Source organism: Podarcis raffonei, chromosome 1 (assembly GCF_027172205.1).
Source record: "Podarcis raffonei isolate rPodRaf1 chromosome 1, rPodRaf1.pri, whole genome shotgun sequence".
In the NCBI taxonomy this organism is placed as follows: domain Eukaryota; kingdom Metazoa; phylum Chordata; class Lepidosauria; order Squamata; family Lacertidae; genus Podarcis; species Podarcis raffonei.
Genome location: NC_070602.1, coordinates 92,215,182 through 92,230,856, shown reverse-complemented (window position 1 = coordinate 92,230,856; position 15,675 = coordinate 92,215,182). Strand labels below are relative to the sequence as shown.

General features: G+C 41.4%; 1 protein-coding gene across 1 annotated transcript; it reads left to right on the top strand.

Annotated features, from left to right (window-relative positions):
• The first annotated feature begins 1,733 nt into the window (after window positions 1–1,733).
• Window positions 1,734–15,076, top strand: LOC128421410 (ropporin-1). Its single transcript, XM_053404167.1, has 6 exons — window positions 1,734–1,878; window positions 3,724–3,850; window positions 5,174–5,291; window positions 10,680–10,841; window positions 13,842–14,017; window positions 14,931–15,076. The coding sequence occupies exons 2-6, from the start codon at window positions 3,735–3,737 to the stop codon at window positions 14,995–14,997; spliced, it is 639 nt and encodes a 212-aa protein (XP_053260142.1). The 5' UTR covers window positions 1,734–1,878; window positions 3,724–3,734; the 3' UTR covers window positions 14,998–15,076.
• The last annotated feature ends 599 nt before the right edge of the window (window positions 15,077–15,675 follow it).

Below are 15,675 nucleotides of genomic sequence, written 5' to 3'. Positions count from 1 at the left end.
TTTAACCTTATTTTGTTTCCCGTGTATCTCCTGACCTTGCTATGGTCGCACACGTTTGCCATATTTGGGGCCAGGAAGGAATTTTCCCTGTAGACAAATTGGCTGGTTTAGAGGTTTTGCCTTCCTCGCAGCAAATTGTCTCAACTTTGGTGGTTAAAGCACTGGGTGGAATCCTAGTCTTCAAGTGTGGGGTGAAGTGGTGCATCACCCAATATGATCCAGCGGTGTTTTCAGGGTACCTCGTTAAAGGGGTCTTGGTGGATGTCCCAGTCCTGCGGCCAAGGGTGCGGCAGATGGGCCTATAAGGCTTCCAGCGGCAGCCTTAGGATGGCCAACTCAGTAGACTGACATCTTGGAGAGGCCACAATCCTGGCACACACCTGCAGAAGTTCCAGTGCTCCAGCAGGAGGCTGGAATGGATACACCCAATTCCTGAGCCAAAATCCCACATACATTCTGTAATCAATAAAGTTGTGGCCAATATTAATCCAGATTGTTGTCCGCCTGAGTTATTAATCATTTATAGACACTAACGAGGGGTGGGCAGCACTGCGACTGGGCCCGTAATGTAAAAATACATTATTAAGATCAGTTTAAAAACATAACAGCTTCCTTAATGTGTGGGTAACAATCATATTGAACATATATTGCTTTCTTTGGTTCTTTTCGGCTACAGACACAGGATGGAACTACAGAAATATTAACATACTAGAAGTTTCTTTGGGAATCCAAAATGGTTTGGAAGTGGTTTATGCCAATGAAACACCATCTAATACTAAGGGTAGCCATGTGACCTACTTTCCCAAGGGTAGTCCTCTGTTTAAAGCATTGTCAGAGGACAGCCCTCCATTTGAAGGCATCCTCTATTAGAAGGAATGTCCAATCCAAGTCTGGTTTGAAGATTAGAAAACCATAAGAAGGCAGAGCAGCGACCTTGAACTTGTCCATCAACAGTTAGCACCTGGACATCAGACAGAGCAAGCACACAAGCCACCTGACTATAGGCTTCCCCGCTATGGTGACATGCATTATATTTCTATTTAAATTATAGTAATTATTTCCACATTTCCATCTCTACATATATATTTAGCACACTAATATTCTATGCAAAGCTCTGTTGCCTTTTGTCCTCTGCTTTGGTGCGGCATTCTCTTGTCTATGTGCAAATGGTCACCCTACCAATGGGTTAGAGAAGACAGGCAGCAGTAAGCATTCTCAGCAGCGTTTTGCAGCCCTCATCATAGGCAGCTTTTTCCCCCATAAAAGCAACACTTCTTGCTCCCCACAACTGTGATTAGAATTTTTCTTCCTGGTCATCTTTGTTTTATCACTGCCACACCTTACTAACTCAAATTTCCTCTGCCCCACAAAAGAGTGAAAATGGCAGGTGTTATTGGGGAAAAACCTAGACGGTGTACAATAGATTTACATGACAGGGTAGAAACAACAGGACAAATCCATGCAGCCATGCCCATAGCATCAAGCAAACCTTAGACTCACTCATTTTATGGATATCTAGGAGATAGTGAAAGCCCTAAAATTTATCTAAAGTACCTGTCCTACCCATGGAGTTTGAGGCTCCCCAACCCCACCCTGATGAAGTTCTCTTAACTCCTCACTAAGAACCCCATGACCTTTTCAAGTGTCTCACTGTTTACTGCCAGCAAAGGCAGCTGACAGAATCAGTGCCTTTGTGAGGTAGAGCACCAGTTGCTAGGATACCTAGAGCTGCGAGGAAACAAAGGGCGCAGTCCTGAGTTAATGCAAGGGCCCATCTTGGGTGGAAGCAGCGTGAAGACCCCGATAAAGCCTGGTGTGACTGTCCCAAAACAGCAGCTGGGCGATCTTCACGAAGAGGCTGAGTCGTCTCAGCCTCCGGTAATACAGGACAGAACCACCCTGGGGGACAGAATTCTTAACCCACTTTGCTAATCTCCGACATCAATGAGGGGCAGATCCACACCACGAAAGCACATCCAACACACATTTAAAGCCTGGTTACTTCCCCCAAACAGTACCGGGAGCTGTAGTTTCCTGGCCCAAAGCTACCGTTCCGAGCACCTTTAACAAACTGCAGTTCCCAAGATTTTTTGGCGGAAGTCGTGTGCTTCAAATGTGTGCTGGATGTGTTTTAAATGTATGGTGTGGATCTGTCCAAGGTCTGTTAGATGCAAGCCCAATGCCAAAGACTGGGGACAAATTTGTAGGGGAGACCAACATGAGATAGTGACAGTGCATGGATGGAAAGAATAGAGATAGGGTAGCTGGAATGGGGTGGCAGAGTTACAAAAATATATTTGCAAGTGCTTGTTGCTTGCTAAGTGGTCTGTGAAACTGCTTCTGTGAGACGTTTGCTCTGTACAAATCCCCCAAGCCTTGCCTCATCAAGGCCTCTTCACTTCCTTGAGCTCCCTTTTATTTCTTTTGTATTTTGGTGAGGGTATGGCTGGGTGATCATTATATGCATTTATCCAAAGTTTCTACAACTGGAACCAATTATTCCTATCACCAGCAAAGGGAATATTTCATATCGCAAAGGGGTGGGTAATCTGTGGCCCTCCAAAAGCTGCTGGACTGCAACTCCCATCACTGGCTAGGGCTGATGGGAGTTGGAGCCAAGCACATCTGGAAGTCCATAGGTTTCGCATCACTGATATAGGACATACAATGTTATCCTATATGTGAGTGCCCATATATAGGGTGCCCAATTAGATTCAGTTGCAACCATAGGATTGCAGCCACTGCAACAGCAGTAGCACTGCAGCTGTGGACACATGAATCATGGTCTATGACTGCCAAGTGAGAAAGAAATACTTTTGACATTCCCAGAGGAACAAGGCTTTCTCACAAGAGACGCATTAGTCCTGCACTCATAGAGGAACATTCATTGTCCTGTTGTCCTTAGCAATGGACCATGCTTTCTGCGGGAGGCTGACCTGTCATGTTGAAAACTATCATTGTATAGGATCTACTGTATTCAGAAATTCCTAAATTTTCCAATTCTGGAGAAACTGGGGTGTCCATAAGGGCTCAACAGTGGCTCTGTGTGTACTGATGGTCAGGGCATGCAAGCAGGGAAGAGAATCTAAATTACACCTGCTGGTCTCAACCTCTTCACTGAAAGTCTGAATTTGTACGTGCTGTACAGACACAGACTGTACAGACAGTCAGAGATCCTGCCTGCCTTTTGCAGATTTTTTGATTGTGCAAAAGATAGCTTGTCAGCCTTCACCTAGAAAGCACAACTACAATGGCGTATTGGACATGGTCAAGGGTGCATTCTTTTCATGAGTGATGATAATGGATGGGCCCAACAGGTGTGGACAGCACCTTAGATGCACTGATAATGCACTCTGGAAATCTGCACAATGTTCAGGGACTTCATAACAGGCACATAGAAGTTCATTACCAGACAAATTCAGCAGGGGGAGGATTCCCCAACAGTAGAAATGTAAAATCCACAATCATATAGCTACTATTACACAAGGTTATAAAATACAAAGTGATTTAGTGAAATGAGTAAGAACTCAAATGTAATAATTTTCAGTAAAAGGTTATGTGCTTTTCTTGCGTGGTACTGCCTGACTTCTGTTTTTCAACATTTTTATAGCACCACACAAGTTTATAGGTTAAAGAAGAACTTTGACCGAAGGGTTGTTTCAATGGGTAATTGCAATGTGTTTTCCCACACTTAACAGAGAAGGTTGCTATTTTTTCTAACAGGCACAGGAATTATGCCACAAACAGACAAACAAGTATGCATCCCTCCGGAGCTTCCAGATTTGTTGAAGCAGTTTACAAAAGCTGCCATTCGGACACAGCCTCCTGATCTGATCCAATGGTCTTCTGAGTAAGTTTAATATTTTACTGTAAAAAACTGTATCCTTAAAACTCATACTATACTTAATAGTTTATAGGTTTACTTGTGGGATTCTATGTTTGTGGCATTTCCCTGGTACCTTTTGAGAACACACATTTTTCAGGCAAAGATGGGTAGCAATTATTTGGTATCAGGAATTAATGCAGCTTTCATTAAAGAATCACCAGTACCATTTTATGAAGAACTGCCCTATGCTTGCCACAAGGAACCCTGGGTGGAATAAGTTCAGGGAGCAAAATATCCCTCAAGAAACCCTAGGCTACAGTAAATAACAAATCCAGAGAAAATATATCCCCTGAAACCTACAGGAATATAGAGCAACAGTCACACATGACTTTCATTTTCCCATGTGCAACATTTTCAAGTGGTTTTTGCAAAACGAAAACCAAAAACACCAAGATCAATGTGGGTGGGAGTATTGCAAAACTGTAGTATGTGAACAAAAACTGCTATCACTGTCATAGCCAAATAATGATAACTCTACTACCCAGCATACATAAGTACTACCCGCCTCAGTGAACAGACAACCACATTTCAAATTAAGCAGAAATAATAGCTAGGCTGCAATCCTAACTCCTGGCCAGCAGTGGTAGAGTTTGATGGAGAAGCACAGCCAGTGGCACATCACCAGCCTCAGTGATCATACAAGCTAAGGCAGAAGGCAGTGAGGGAGAGGAAATGCCCTTTTACTGCAAAGAGGCTACAATCAGGCCTGTTGCTCTCATGCGATTCCCACTCCTATCAGCTACCACCATGACAAGTGGGGAGAACCTTTGACCCTCCAGATGTTGTCAAACTCCAGCCAGTCCCAGCCACCATAGTCAATGCTCAGAGATAATGAGAGTTCCAGACCAACAATATTCAGAAGATCACAGGCTTCCTACCCTTATACAGTGGTACCTTGGTAGTCTCCTGCAGCCAATCGGAAGCCGTGCCTTGGTTTTCAAATGGTTTTGAGAGACGAACAGACTCCCAGAACGGATTAAGTTTAAGAACCAAGGTACTACTGTATTACAATATCCCACCTTTCCTCATTGTAGGAAGGCAGCTTACATAGTTTCCAGGCTGTCCCCTATCCATCACTAACCAGAACTGAGCTGCTAAATTTCAATAAGGATGCTGTGTCAGGTGCCTTCAAGCTATGTCCTTTTGATATGCGTACTTTATGAGTTTTCACTGTTGAGCTTTAATATGTCATTTATAAACCTGAAAATAAATAGCCAAATTCTAGTCACACTTTTCGTTAACATATTTTGCTAAAATGCAAACACCTGCTGTTTTCTTTCTGTCTAGCTATTTTAATGCTATGGCCCGTGGAGAGAATCCTCCTGTAAGAGAACGACCAGATAGAGTCCCTTTATCAAACTGTGCAGAGCTTACACCAGAGCTCTTGAAGGTCTTACACCAGAGAGTAAGAAACATCTCCTTTCCATTTTGGGGCAAGTACATAAGAGGCTTGAGTGTTTGTACTCTACTATTTCATATTGGTTTTGGACACGGTTCCAGTAACTGCCTTCAGTCTTATATCTGCTACTTTTTGTTCACATTGTAAGATGCATACAGACAGAATATAACTATTACAAGATGTCAAGTTTACAAGACTTCTGCCAAAGTCTGAAGACTATTTAAAGATTATTGCTCTTCATAATTCCTTTACTTTTATTACATTCAAGCCTAGTTCCACAACCTTCCTGATACACATAGGTAAGCAATACTTTGTGCACGCTCAAATTTTAAACACTGACTTCATTTGCACCTCATGGTAAACAACAATTCATGTATTACTCTGAATGTGCCAATCTGAGCTGCTTTGCTCCTCCCCTGGGGAGAAATAAACCATGGCTTAACATTACATGCAAACCAGAGATCATGGTTTGTTTTGCTCCAAGCAAACCACAGTCTGCAACCAAAGTTTATACTTAGCATACTGATTGTGGTTTGTTTGGAGCACTACAAACCACAACCCTGGTTTGGTCATAATGCTAAGCCAGGAATTGTGGTTTGTTTCCCTTGCATGCCAGGGAGAAGCAAAGCAACCCAGATGGTCATGTTTATAGTAAGTCATCAGTTATAGTTCACCACCCTGTGAGAACTCAAACAATGAATAAAGATGACAACTTACAAAGTAGTAACTTGCTTGTCACTCTCTGCATGCAACCACATAAGAAGCAAGCCATTTATACTAGGACTTGGGGATTTCTATCTGGCCCTCAGGTTTCTCCACAGGCCACTCCACCCACTTTTGCTTTGGTCCTGCCCATTGCTAGCATGTTGCCCTCAGAAGATTGCCTAAAAGGGAATTGAAAAGGGTTCCCTACCCATTATCTATACCATTCTCTCAAATGTTCTCATCCCCTTGTTACACAGAAGAAAATGGAGAATCAGCATGATAAAGTTCTCTTCAGCAGCATGACCAGCTTCTTTCTGTAACTGTAAGCACAATGCAATGCAATCAATTACTCCAATGTTTAGTTCATCAATACCCAGTTATAGCCCGGCATAGAAGCCAACTCCAGGGGACCATGGGTGCTTGGGCACCCACAATAATATAATTGTGGGGGCTGAGCACCCACAAAGTCAATGAGCAAAGCTGGAGAGAGGCAGCCAGCTAGCCTCTGTGGTGCTGCCTCAGAGAGAGAAGCAGTTCAGCTCCACCCTCCACAGTCAGCAAGCAAGGCACCCTTTTCCAGTGTGGGGGCTCGGACATGGAGGCAGTCTCTCTGCTTCTGAGTCCATGCCCCTCCCCGCAGAAAAGGAGGAAGAGGAGCAGCCGATGCTGCAACATGGACGTGCAACATCACGTATACATACCTGGAGATGGTGCATGTGATGTCACACACACAACATGCAATGTTGTGTTCATTTTTGGAGGAGCCCACATTACAGCAATGGGCATCCACAATCCTGAGGGTAAGATGCCGCCCCTGTAGCCCAAGTATTATTTTTACAAATTAGCTGAAAAAATGCACAACTGGGCTTTATGATTAGAACATGGACATCTTTTCATATGTACTCTGAATCAATATCTGTAGCTTTTCATGCAAAATTTTAATACCATCAGCAGCATGGCAAGCTTTGAATTTCTTCACAAAAAAACTAACCAACCAACCATAACTGCTCAGTTATTGTACCAATATGGGTTAAATGGATCCCATTTTTGTGGTTTTAAGCCTTTCATTTTGAGCAGAGAACAGGTGGAAGAGGATGTATTATTTAGGAACACAGCGGGTATACACCACCACAGGATTTAGGATCCAGTTAGTGATGCACAGTGCTTCTGTGCTACTACTGTTTCTCCATTTTCTCCCACCATATATTTACACAAGATAAGTTCCTTACTCCAGAAACAACTCCTTGAATTTTAGGATGTTAGTATCTTCACATCAGCACAGCACTGACACCTGCACATTTGATGCTGGCTCCTATTCACTGGAATTTGATTTCAGTCCTAATAAACTATGGGCCATTTTCACCTAGGTTGTTGAGCTAGCAGGGTGCACCACAATGAGTCCCACTAGCACAATGGGACTTCCTCCCCCTCTTCCCCCTGCACCCTCCTCGAATCCCTAGAACAGTGTGCAGGGGGGGGGGAGATGGGAGATGATTTTGTTTGGCCAGCAGAAATGCTTGTGATGATGGAAAGATCACTTTAGCACTACCTATAATATTTTATAGCCCTGGAGTACACTTTAGAGTGGCTGAAAAATATACAGCAGTTTATTAATTCAAGTGGCAGATTCGAAGTCATGAAGATTCTACAGGTGTCTGTGATTGACAACCTGCAGCTCAAATAATCCCTAGGAACTTTAGTACTTGTGTGCCCGTGAGAAATCAGGCTCCAAAAGCAGATGTGCATCCCAAATGCAGGTGCTCACTCAAATGTATAACCAAATGTACACTCCTCTGAAAACTATGGTGTGCAGAGATATTGCTTCTCCATTCAAGCACACACCTATCTTACCCCCAGTTACCAGTCTAGGAAGCACCCTGCTTACCTTTGCTTTGTGCTTCCTAGGTACAAGTCTGGGCTTTCCAAGTCTGTGTCCAAGTGGTTACTTATTATTTTTGGTCCTGGTGCTTTCCCCAGAAAAACCCATATTTTACCACTGAATTGGAACAAACAGCAAGCAGGTTTTCTGCAGATTGCTGTTTGTTCTGATTCAGTGGTAAAACAGGGGTTTTCCTGAGGAAAGCCCTGGGACAAAACCCACTCAGATATGAACCTGAAAAGCCCAGAAAGCACAAAGCAATGGGAAGTATGGATAAACCCTGAAAGGACAAATGCCAACTGACAGTTCAAAGGATCTAGAGAAGGGGAAGTGACCTGGGAGATTTGTACACATTTAAACACATTTCAGGCCTCCAGTTGAAAGACAACTGCTTGCTTCCCTTCAGCTTACTCTAGAGACCTGAGAGCTATCACTAGTGTCCTGCTTTCTGCTTCAACATGAATAGACAGCATGTGGATAGCACACATGTGTATCCCTGTGTTCTTTCTTGTTCTGGGGTACAAAGGTCTTTTTCAAAATATATTGTTGTTTAGTTGTTTAGCCATGTCCAACTCTTCGTGACCCCATGGACCAGAGCATGCCAGGTACTCCTGTCTTCCACTGCCTCCCGCAGTTTGGTCAAACTCATGTTGGTAGCTTCGAGAACAAAATATATACTCCTGCATATCTGGGGCATTCTTCCCTGTGTGTATGAATTCATTCCTATATTCTTCTTGTGCCCACAATGGCACTCAAAAGCAGACACAGCATACCAACTTCATTAACTGGGTGGGTGATAATATCCCCAAAATAGAAATCCCCAGTGTTAGTGGCATCATTTATTCCCAAGTGGACAGTGTCAACATATTGTTCCAAAGCCCCTGCCTGCTTTTCTACATTGAATTCAGGCCCATTCAAGATCCACATGACCCTCATCTGCCTGATCCTCTTCTTTGGGACACTTAATACATAAGGAAAACCTAGCATTGTTTGTACAGATTGCACAGCCTGCACAAGAAACAGAGAGCTATAGATGCAAAAGCTCAACATCATAATTAAACCTTTTCCAGAAATACTGCTTCCCAAGGTTATGGTTGTATACTAAGGCTGTAATCCTAAATATGCTTACTCAGAAGTAGAGATTAAGTTTGAGTAAACATGTTCAGGACAGTGCTGCACAACTCGCAGTGAAGGGTTTAAAACAACACACTGAAAGGCAGTAGACCTGCTGTGGACACCTCTTAAAACTGTGCCATGTCATTAACTTTTCAACAGCTGCATATTGAATAGTAAAACAGCAAAATGCTGGAATAATCTCAAAGCACATGGTCAAGCACTGCAGTCTCACAAACTTATTTCTTAAATATTTGCTACTATGAGTTCAAGCACCATCTACTAAATTTGGAATGAACACAGAGAGTGAGACCCCTTGCAGCTTTTGAGAGAAAGGCTGGGATATACATCTAATCAATCAATCAATAAGATATGGAAGCATTAGCATATTATCCAGCAATGGGGTCCTAAGATATAAGATACAGTTTTCCCCTGCCAAAAAAAGTGGACTGGGTAAGTCCATTTTCTCCTTCTTGCACAGTAGGAATCTGCAGTAAAAGCAGCAGTCCTGTACTTGTTTTTGCAAGTTTAGAATCAAACTATCCAGAAGTGGAAACAGGAAGAAACACCGACAATTCAAGATTGGAGAATGAAACTAATAGACTATGCGGAACTAGATAAATTGACTGGAAAAATAAGATATTCTAAAAATCAAAAGTTCATCGAAAATTGGGGGAAGTTTGTAGATTATCTGAAAAATGTATGTGATTTACAAACAACGCTAGTGGGGTTTCAAGAAGCACTGTAAAGGTTAAGATGTATTGTTTGGGAAAATATATATTGGAAAAGGTGAAAGTTAAAAGGCAATGCAAAAAAGGGAATGCGTTTTTAGTTAGGAGTAAATATGGATGATTACCAGAAAAATCGAAGGAAGTCTCAAAAGTATAATTTGTGAAAATTTGGTTTAAAATGTATAATTTTGGTTGTAAACTAATAAAAAGTATATTAAAAAAAAAAGAATCAAACTATCCTGGTGTAGCTATATACTAGACTAGAAGCAGAAGGTGAATTAGTTCTTGGTGCAGCTGCACCACCCCAGTACCTGCATCCTCAGTGTTTTCCAGCCTAGTAGATGTTAAGTCAGTATAGCAGCAGTTTGAATGTCACCTGGTCCATTTTCAAAAGATCTACATTAGGTTTGTGTATGTCACCTCATAATTAAGGCTCAGTCTCGGTACCAGACAGTTATGTATTAATATATTGATAAACTGGCATATACAAATAAGCAAGGATACCCTGCCCCATCACAGAACTGAGAAGAAGTAGGATTACATCCTACTTACTTTTTGGGAGGAGTACAAGATATCATGGTGCAAAGCAGAACCACAGTTAATACAAACTCAGCACAACATTTTCTAAAACAGTAAGTACATGCCGGTGGCATTTCTGTCTCATTCTTTGCCTGGACACTTACAGTAAAAAATATCAAAGCAGCAACATACTCCTTCTTACAAAGAACAGAGCAAGAATTCAACCAACATCCCAATCTGTTTAGCTGTATCTTAGTTCTGTGATCTCGTACATTTTTATTTATTTTTACTGATTCTACAAAGCAAACAGAATGCTTACCATCTCTGAAATTTGTACGATTAGGAAGGAATTCCTGGCACTAAAGCAGGAGACGAGATCTAGATAAAAACAAAAAACCTGCAGTCATTTATTCACTTATGATAGATATTGCCAATATTTCTTTCCAGGTGGGCGGGAGGCTGATAATCCACGTAGATGAGCTAGCCCAGATGTGGAAGGTGCTCAATCTTCCTACAGACCTATTTGACAGTATTATGAACGTTGGACACTTTACTGAAGAAATTGAATGGCTCAAGTTTTTAGCTCTGGCCTGCAGCTCTCTTGGAGTTGTAAGTTCCTTTTCTTTTGAATTTCCGATATGTTTAGATTCGTTAAATAATTAGTATTTACTTTTAGTGGGTCTATGTCATATGGATTATTATTAAGAGCTCGAAGTTTCACTCAGGAAACAGTGAATGGCAGAACCAGCTGCCACCTAATGGGCCTTACTGCAGCAGCCTCCCTTCCTGTATTTTTGCAGTCCCAGAGCAGAAGGAAAGCGAGAACAACAACCACAACTTATTGGACTGTTGTATGAAGGTATTACCTGGGTTAATGGAGAAAGAATACCTTGGCTGCCCATTTGTTCCTAATATGGCCTCACCCAGGTCTGCTTGTACACACAGAGCAGAAAGAGCTGGGAAAGAGGCTATAGATTTCAGAAGTGGTAGTAGATGGGTACCATTTCAGGTGTAGGGGGAATCACTTTTTAAAAAATATTCTGCTGTGAGTTTTAAAAAATACAAGTTGAAAAGTAGCACAGCAAGGAGCAGGCCACTAAAGTACCGTACTTTGGTCCTCAGAGTCCTAATTTTCTTCTTACTGTGAATGGCAATTCTAAACATCAATTCGAATTGGTACAATCCACTCCACAATCCCCACAAGCTTGGATTCTACCACTGTATTCTGCTGTGTGTGACGAATTAAAAGGGCAGAGGACATTTTCCCATTGCAGTAAATCTGGTGCTGTTGGGAGGGTCGCCATTAGTGGCCGAGTTGTCCTATTCCCTACACTGTACCTACTTTCTGTACTCTTCCTACCATGAGGAACCGCACATCATATAAGCTTTGTAAAAGCCCTTCTACCTTAAGATAGTTCACCAGCTAACAGCTACAGTCTCCACCCTTTCTCCCCCTCTTTTTCATGGCAACTGCATAAGATCCCAGATGAGTTTCAATACTGGATTTTGTTACACCATATTTGTCTGGTGGGCTCTTTTTTGGATGAATCACAAGTAATACCAATCTCCCTTAATAGACTAGATTTAAAAAACAACAACAACCCAATCTTTACTTTTGCAATTTGAATTATTAAATTGGACCAACGTAAGATAATATTGTATGGATATTTAGGCCTCTCCCTCATTCATGAACACAAACATATTCCACAGAAATTATTGCTTTAACATGTAACAAAGGGAGGTTGCAAATTTACAAGGAGTAAAGCTGGATTGGTATAACATCCAACTAATCATGGGTTGCCACATTCTCACATGGTAGAAGCCCTAAGAATCCCACTGTTGCAGCTGTCCTGATGGCAGCTATTATCTGCGGAAGTGCATCTAATGCTATAAAGACACTTAACAGTGCGGGTTAACATTACTCTTCATATGACCACTGATTGTATTAATATAGGCTGATTAATGTATCTCTCGGAATGAACTGTTGTAATCTTGCATCCAAAACTTTATCATAATCCATTGTATTTCTGTTTCTCTCTCCTGCCCTTTAGCCTGTTTTACTAGGGGCACCATTTATGAATCTGGCTTTTTGTGTCTGTGAATTTGCCTGTTCCTGCAGTCTTCTTCCTCACCTGAAGTCATAATCTTATATTTATAACATTACAGTTAGCAGCTGTGGAGATAATTCTGATTTCAGAGAAGATTTTGACTTCAGGTGAGCAAAAGATAAAAAGCAGACAGAGCTAATATATATTGTTGTTTTTTTGTTCATCTATGTTTGTTAGTGTGTCACTTAGCTTTCCACTTCCTTGGTTCCTACAGATTTGGTGGCGCAACAAAATTCTTTATGCTTTTTATTTTGTTCTCTTTCCCCCAAACTCAACCATGTTATCAGGGAGGAGGGGAATTCTTTCAGACAGAATAAATTATTCACTTTACTTATATATCTAATTCTTATCACAATGTTGGTGTTTTCAGATCTTTAGGAGATTTTAAAAACATACCCTGTTGCTGACAGTCAAAACTCACTTATCACAGTCCTGTGTGGTGCGCAGCATAACTGTAGCCTCTTAGGAAACAAGCTTCCAGGCTCATCTCAGCCCACCCAGGCTCACCATTGGCTTCTTCCAGGCAGGAAGGAGTATATAAGGCACAGGCCAATAACAAATCAATTAAGAGTACTCTATCTACTGAGTAAAGGGGAATTTTCAGGAAATAGTCATTTACCAAAACAGAGCAACTCAAACATCAACTTTCCTAGAGAATATCTCCTTATATACAATGTTGTGCATTAATGTATTACTGTTATTGTTACTATAAAGTGCCAATATATACATATTTTTAAGAGAGTATATAAAGCCCAGTGTATATAGTAATTGGCCGCAGTCTAACAGATATTAAAGTGTGCTTAATCCCACTGAAATCATTAGTATCACAGTAACTCTGCCCTGTGGCCACTGTTCTTTGATACATCTTAGCACATGAAAATTGAACTGCATTCTTGGCGTGGCTTTCCATCATAATAAGAGATGTTTATCAAGAAACACCTACCTTAAAAATTTAAGCTTCACATGATTTGTACAAGGCCCTCCACTCCCTTATCCTCCTCCTTACAATAACCCTGTGAGGTAAGACTAGGCCGGGAACTCACCTCAGAGCTTCATAATTGTGTGGAGATTTGAACCTGGCATTCCCCTATTCTAATCACTACACCATAATCCACCACAGCATAGCGGTTTTATCCAGAACTATACTTACCACCTAACTATAATTCTCAGGAATTCTGGCAAAGAAGCTGTGACTGTTTAGTTGAGTCACATAAATAAACAGTTGCTCACTCTTCTGTTTATGGCAGGGGTAGCCAATGTGGGGGCCCCCAGACATTTTGGTCAGCAACTCTCACCATCCCTGACCATTTCCCAACTGGGCAGCGCTGAAGGGAGTTGGGCCACAACATCTGGAGGACACCACAATAGCTATCACTGCTTTATGGCTTTATAGCCAGACACCGAGCAATTTCTTTTTTAGTATTTCTAGAAATGAATAATAACTAGTTGCTTTATTATGAAAGGCAAACTTAGATACCAATTCTTCTTATCTTTTTAATAGACTATTGCAAAAACTCTGAAGATAATATGTGAGGTTTTATCCAATGAGAATGACAGTGGACCCGCCCGTATCCCCTTCAGCACTTTCCAGTTTCTCTACACTTACATCGCTGAAGTAGATGGGGAGATTTCAGCATCTCATGTTAGTCGAATGCTGAATTATATTGAGCAGGAGATGTAAGTAACCCCAGTATATCTAATACATACAGCTAACGTAAATGTCAAGGCGTGTGGCTATTTGCATCATAGGTTTTACCCTCTTGTATGGTATTGAAGTGCAGTAGTTTTTACAGCTATAGAGACAGATATTGCTAAGTTCTAGGGCCAGTTTGTTCACAGGACAGGACATCCTCGCATTAAACAGAAAAATCAGGACTGGAAAAAATCCCAGTTTGATATACCATGTCTCTAAAAACTTGGGATTGTGTCCAGTTGGAAGCCCCATCAAGGAATTCAAGCTGCTATACATGTTTCTCCCCCTTCCCATTTTATCATCACAACTCTGAGAGGCAATGACTGACCCAAGGTCACCCACTGAGCTTCATGACTTGAGTGGGGATTTGAATCCTGGTCCACCATGCCCCAGTCCACCACTCTAACCACTATACCTGTTGACTCTGATACTTAAGAATTTAAAACATTTTTCCATGCCCACTGTGGTTGCGGGGTCTCTTTAGAAATCTTTTGATCATAATCCCTGACTTATTATAGTTAACGCTACTGTCGTGGCCACTGATAGCAAGAATTGCTTATTTACGCATACATTTTAAATCCCAATTTTCCTATCCACTTTGGCTCTGTCTTGGGAAAAGTGTTTTGCGTCAAAGCATCCTGTATTTCAAACTATATATGGTTGCTGCCCCCTTGTGGCATTCCTCGACTCACAGACTAATTTGGACTACGCTGCCTGCACTCAGTGCAGTTCTTTTAAATGTGCTTCACTGAGGTAGAAGACTGGCATCTAGAAAGACAGAAGATGGTGCTACAATTATGTTTGTGATATAAAAGTTTAGAATGTTTCATAAAGATCAAGTATTGCTGGTTGAGCAAACCTCTAAGTTTATTTTTTATTTTTATGTTCCCTACACAGCATTGGGCCAGACGGCTTGATCAAGGTGAATGATTTTACCCAGAATCCGCGGGTCAGGTTGGAGTAGTTCTCAGTACATCATACACTGCTATGTTGATAGGAAGAAGACGAAACAGAGGACAGAATAAGAATTACAAATAGGCCAACCTCTCAGTCTCTTTTTTCCCTTTGTGTCCGTTAATAAACAGTTTCGCAAAGCAACAAATAAGAAAGATGGAAACATAGATTGAGAAGGTGCCACTGGAGTAGAGTACAGTCTACTGTTAAACTTTCTGGTGCTATGATATACACACGTCCACCCAAATAAATATCATAGACTACCAAATAGTATAAACCTATTATATTAAATATATATTGAGGTCCACCCTTCTCCCCTCTTTTTGCATTTCAAAATATCCGGCACTGCCATGTGAAACTGGTGGGAATTTCAGATACCTTCATCTGCAGGGGAAAACTTCAGAATTGTTTCCATTATTTCCCTGGGAACAAAAAGGAGGCCTTCAAGTTTGCTTTCCATTAGTGATTGTTCAGTTGTGCATTTATTCAGGTATAGTGCAACCCTTCATATTTCAAATGAACTAGTCTGAAGTTCACTTTCTGTGGTATGATTGATATATTATAATTGATAAATGATACAAGCAGACAAAAGTGTGAGTGTCGCACACGTGAAATAAGGTACCCCAGTCTCAATACAGCTAATAGAGTGGCTCTAGAAACACATTGTATTATTTGACTCTCTGGCTCT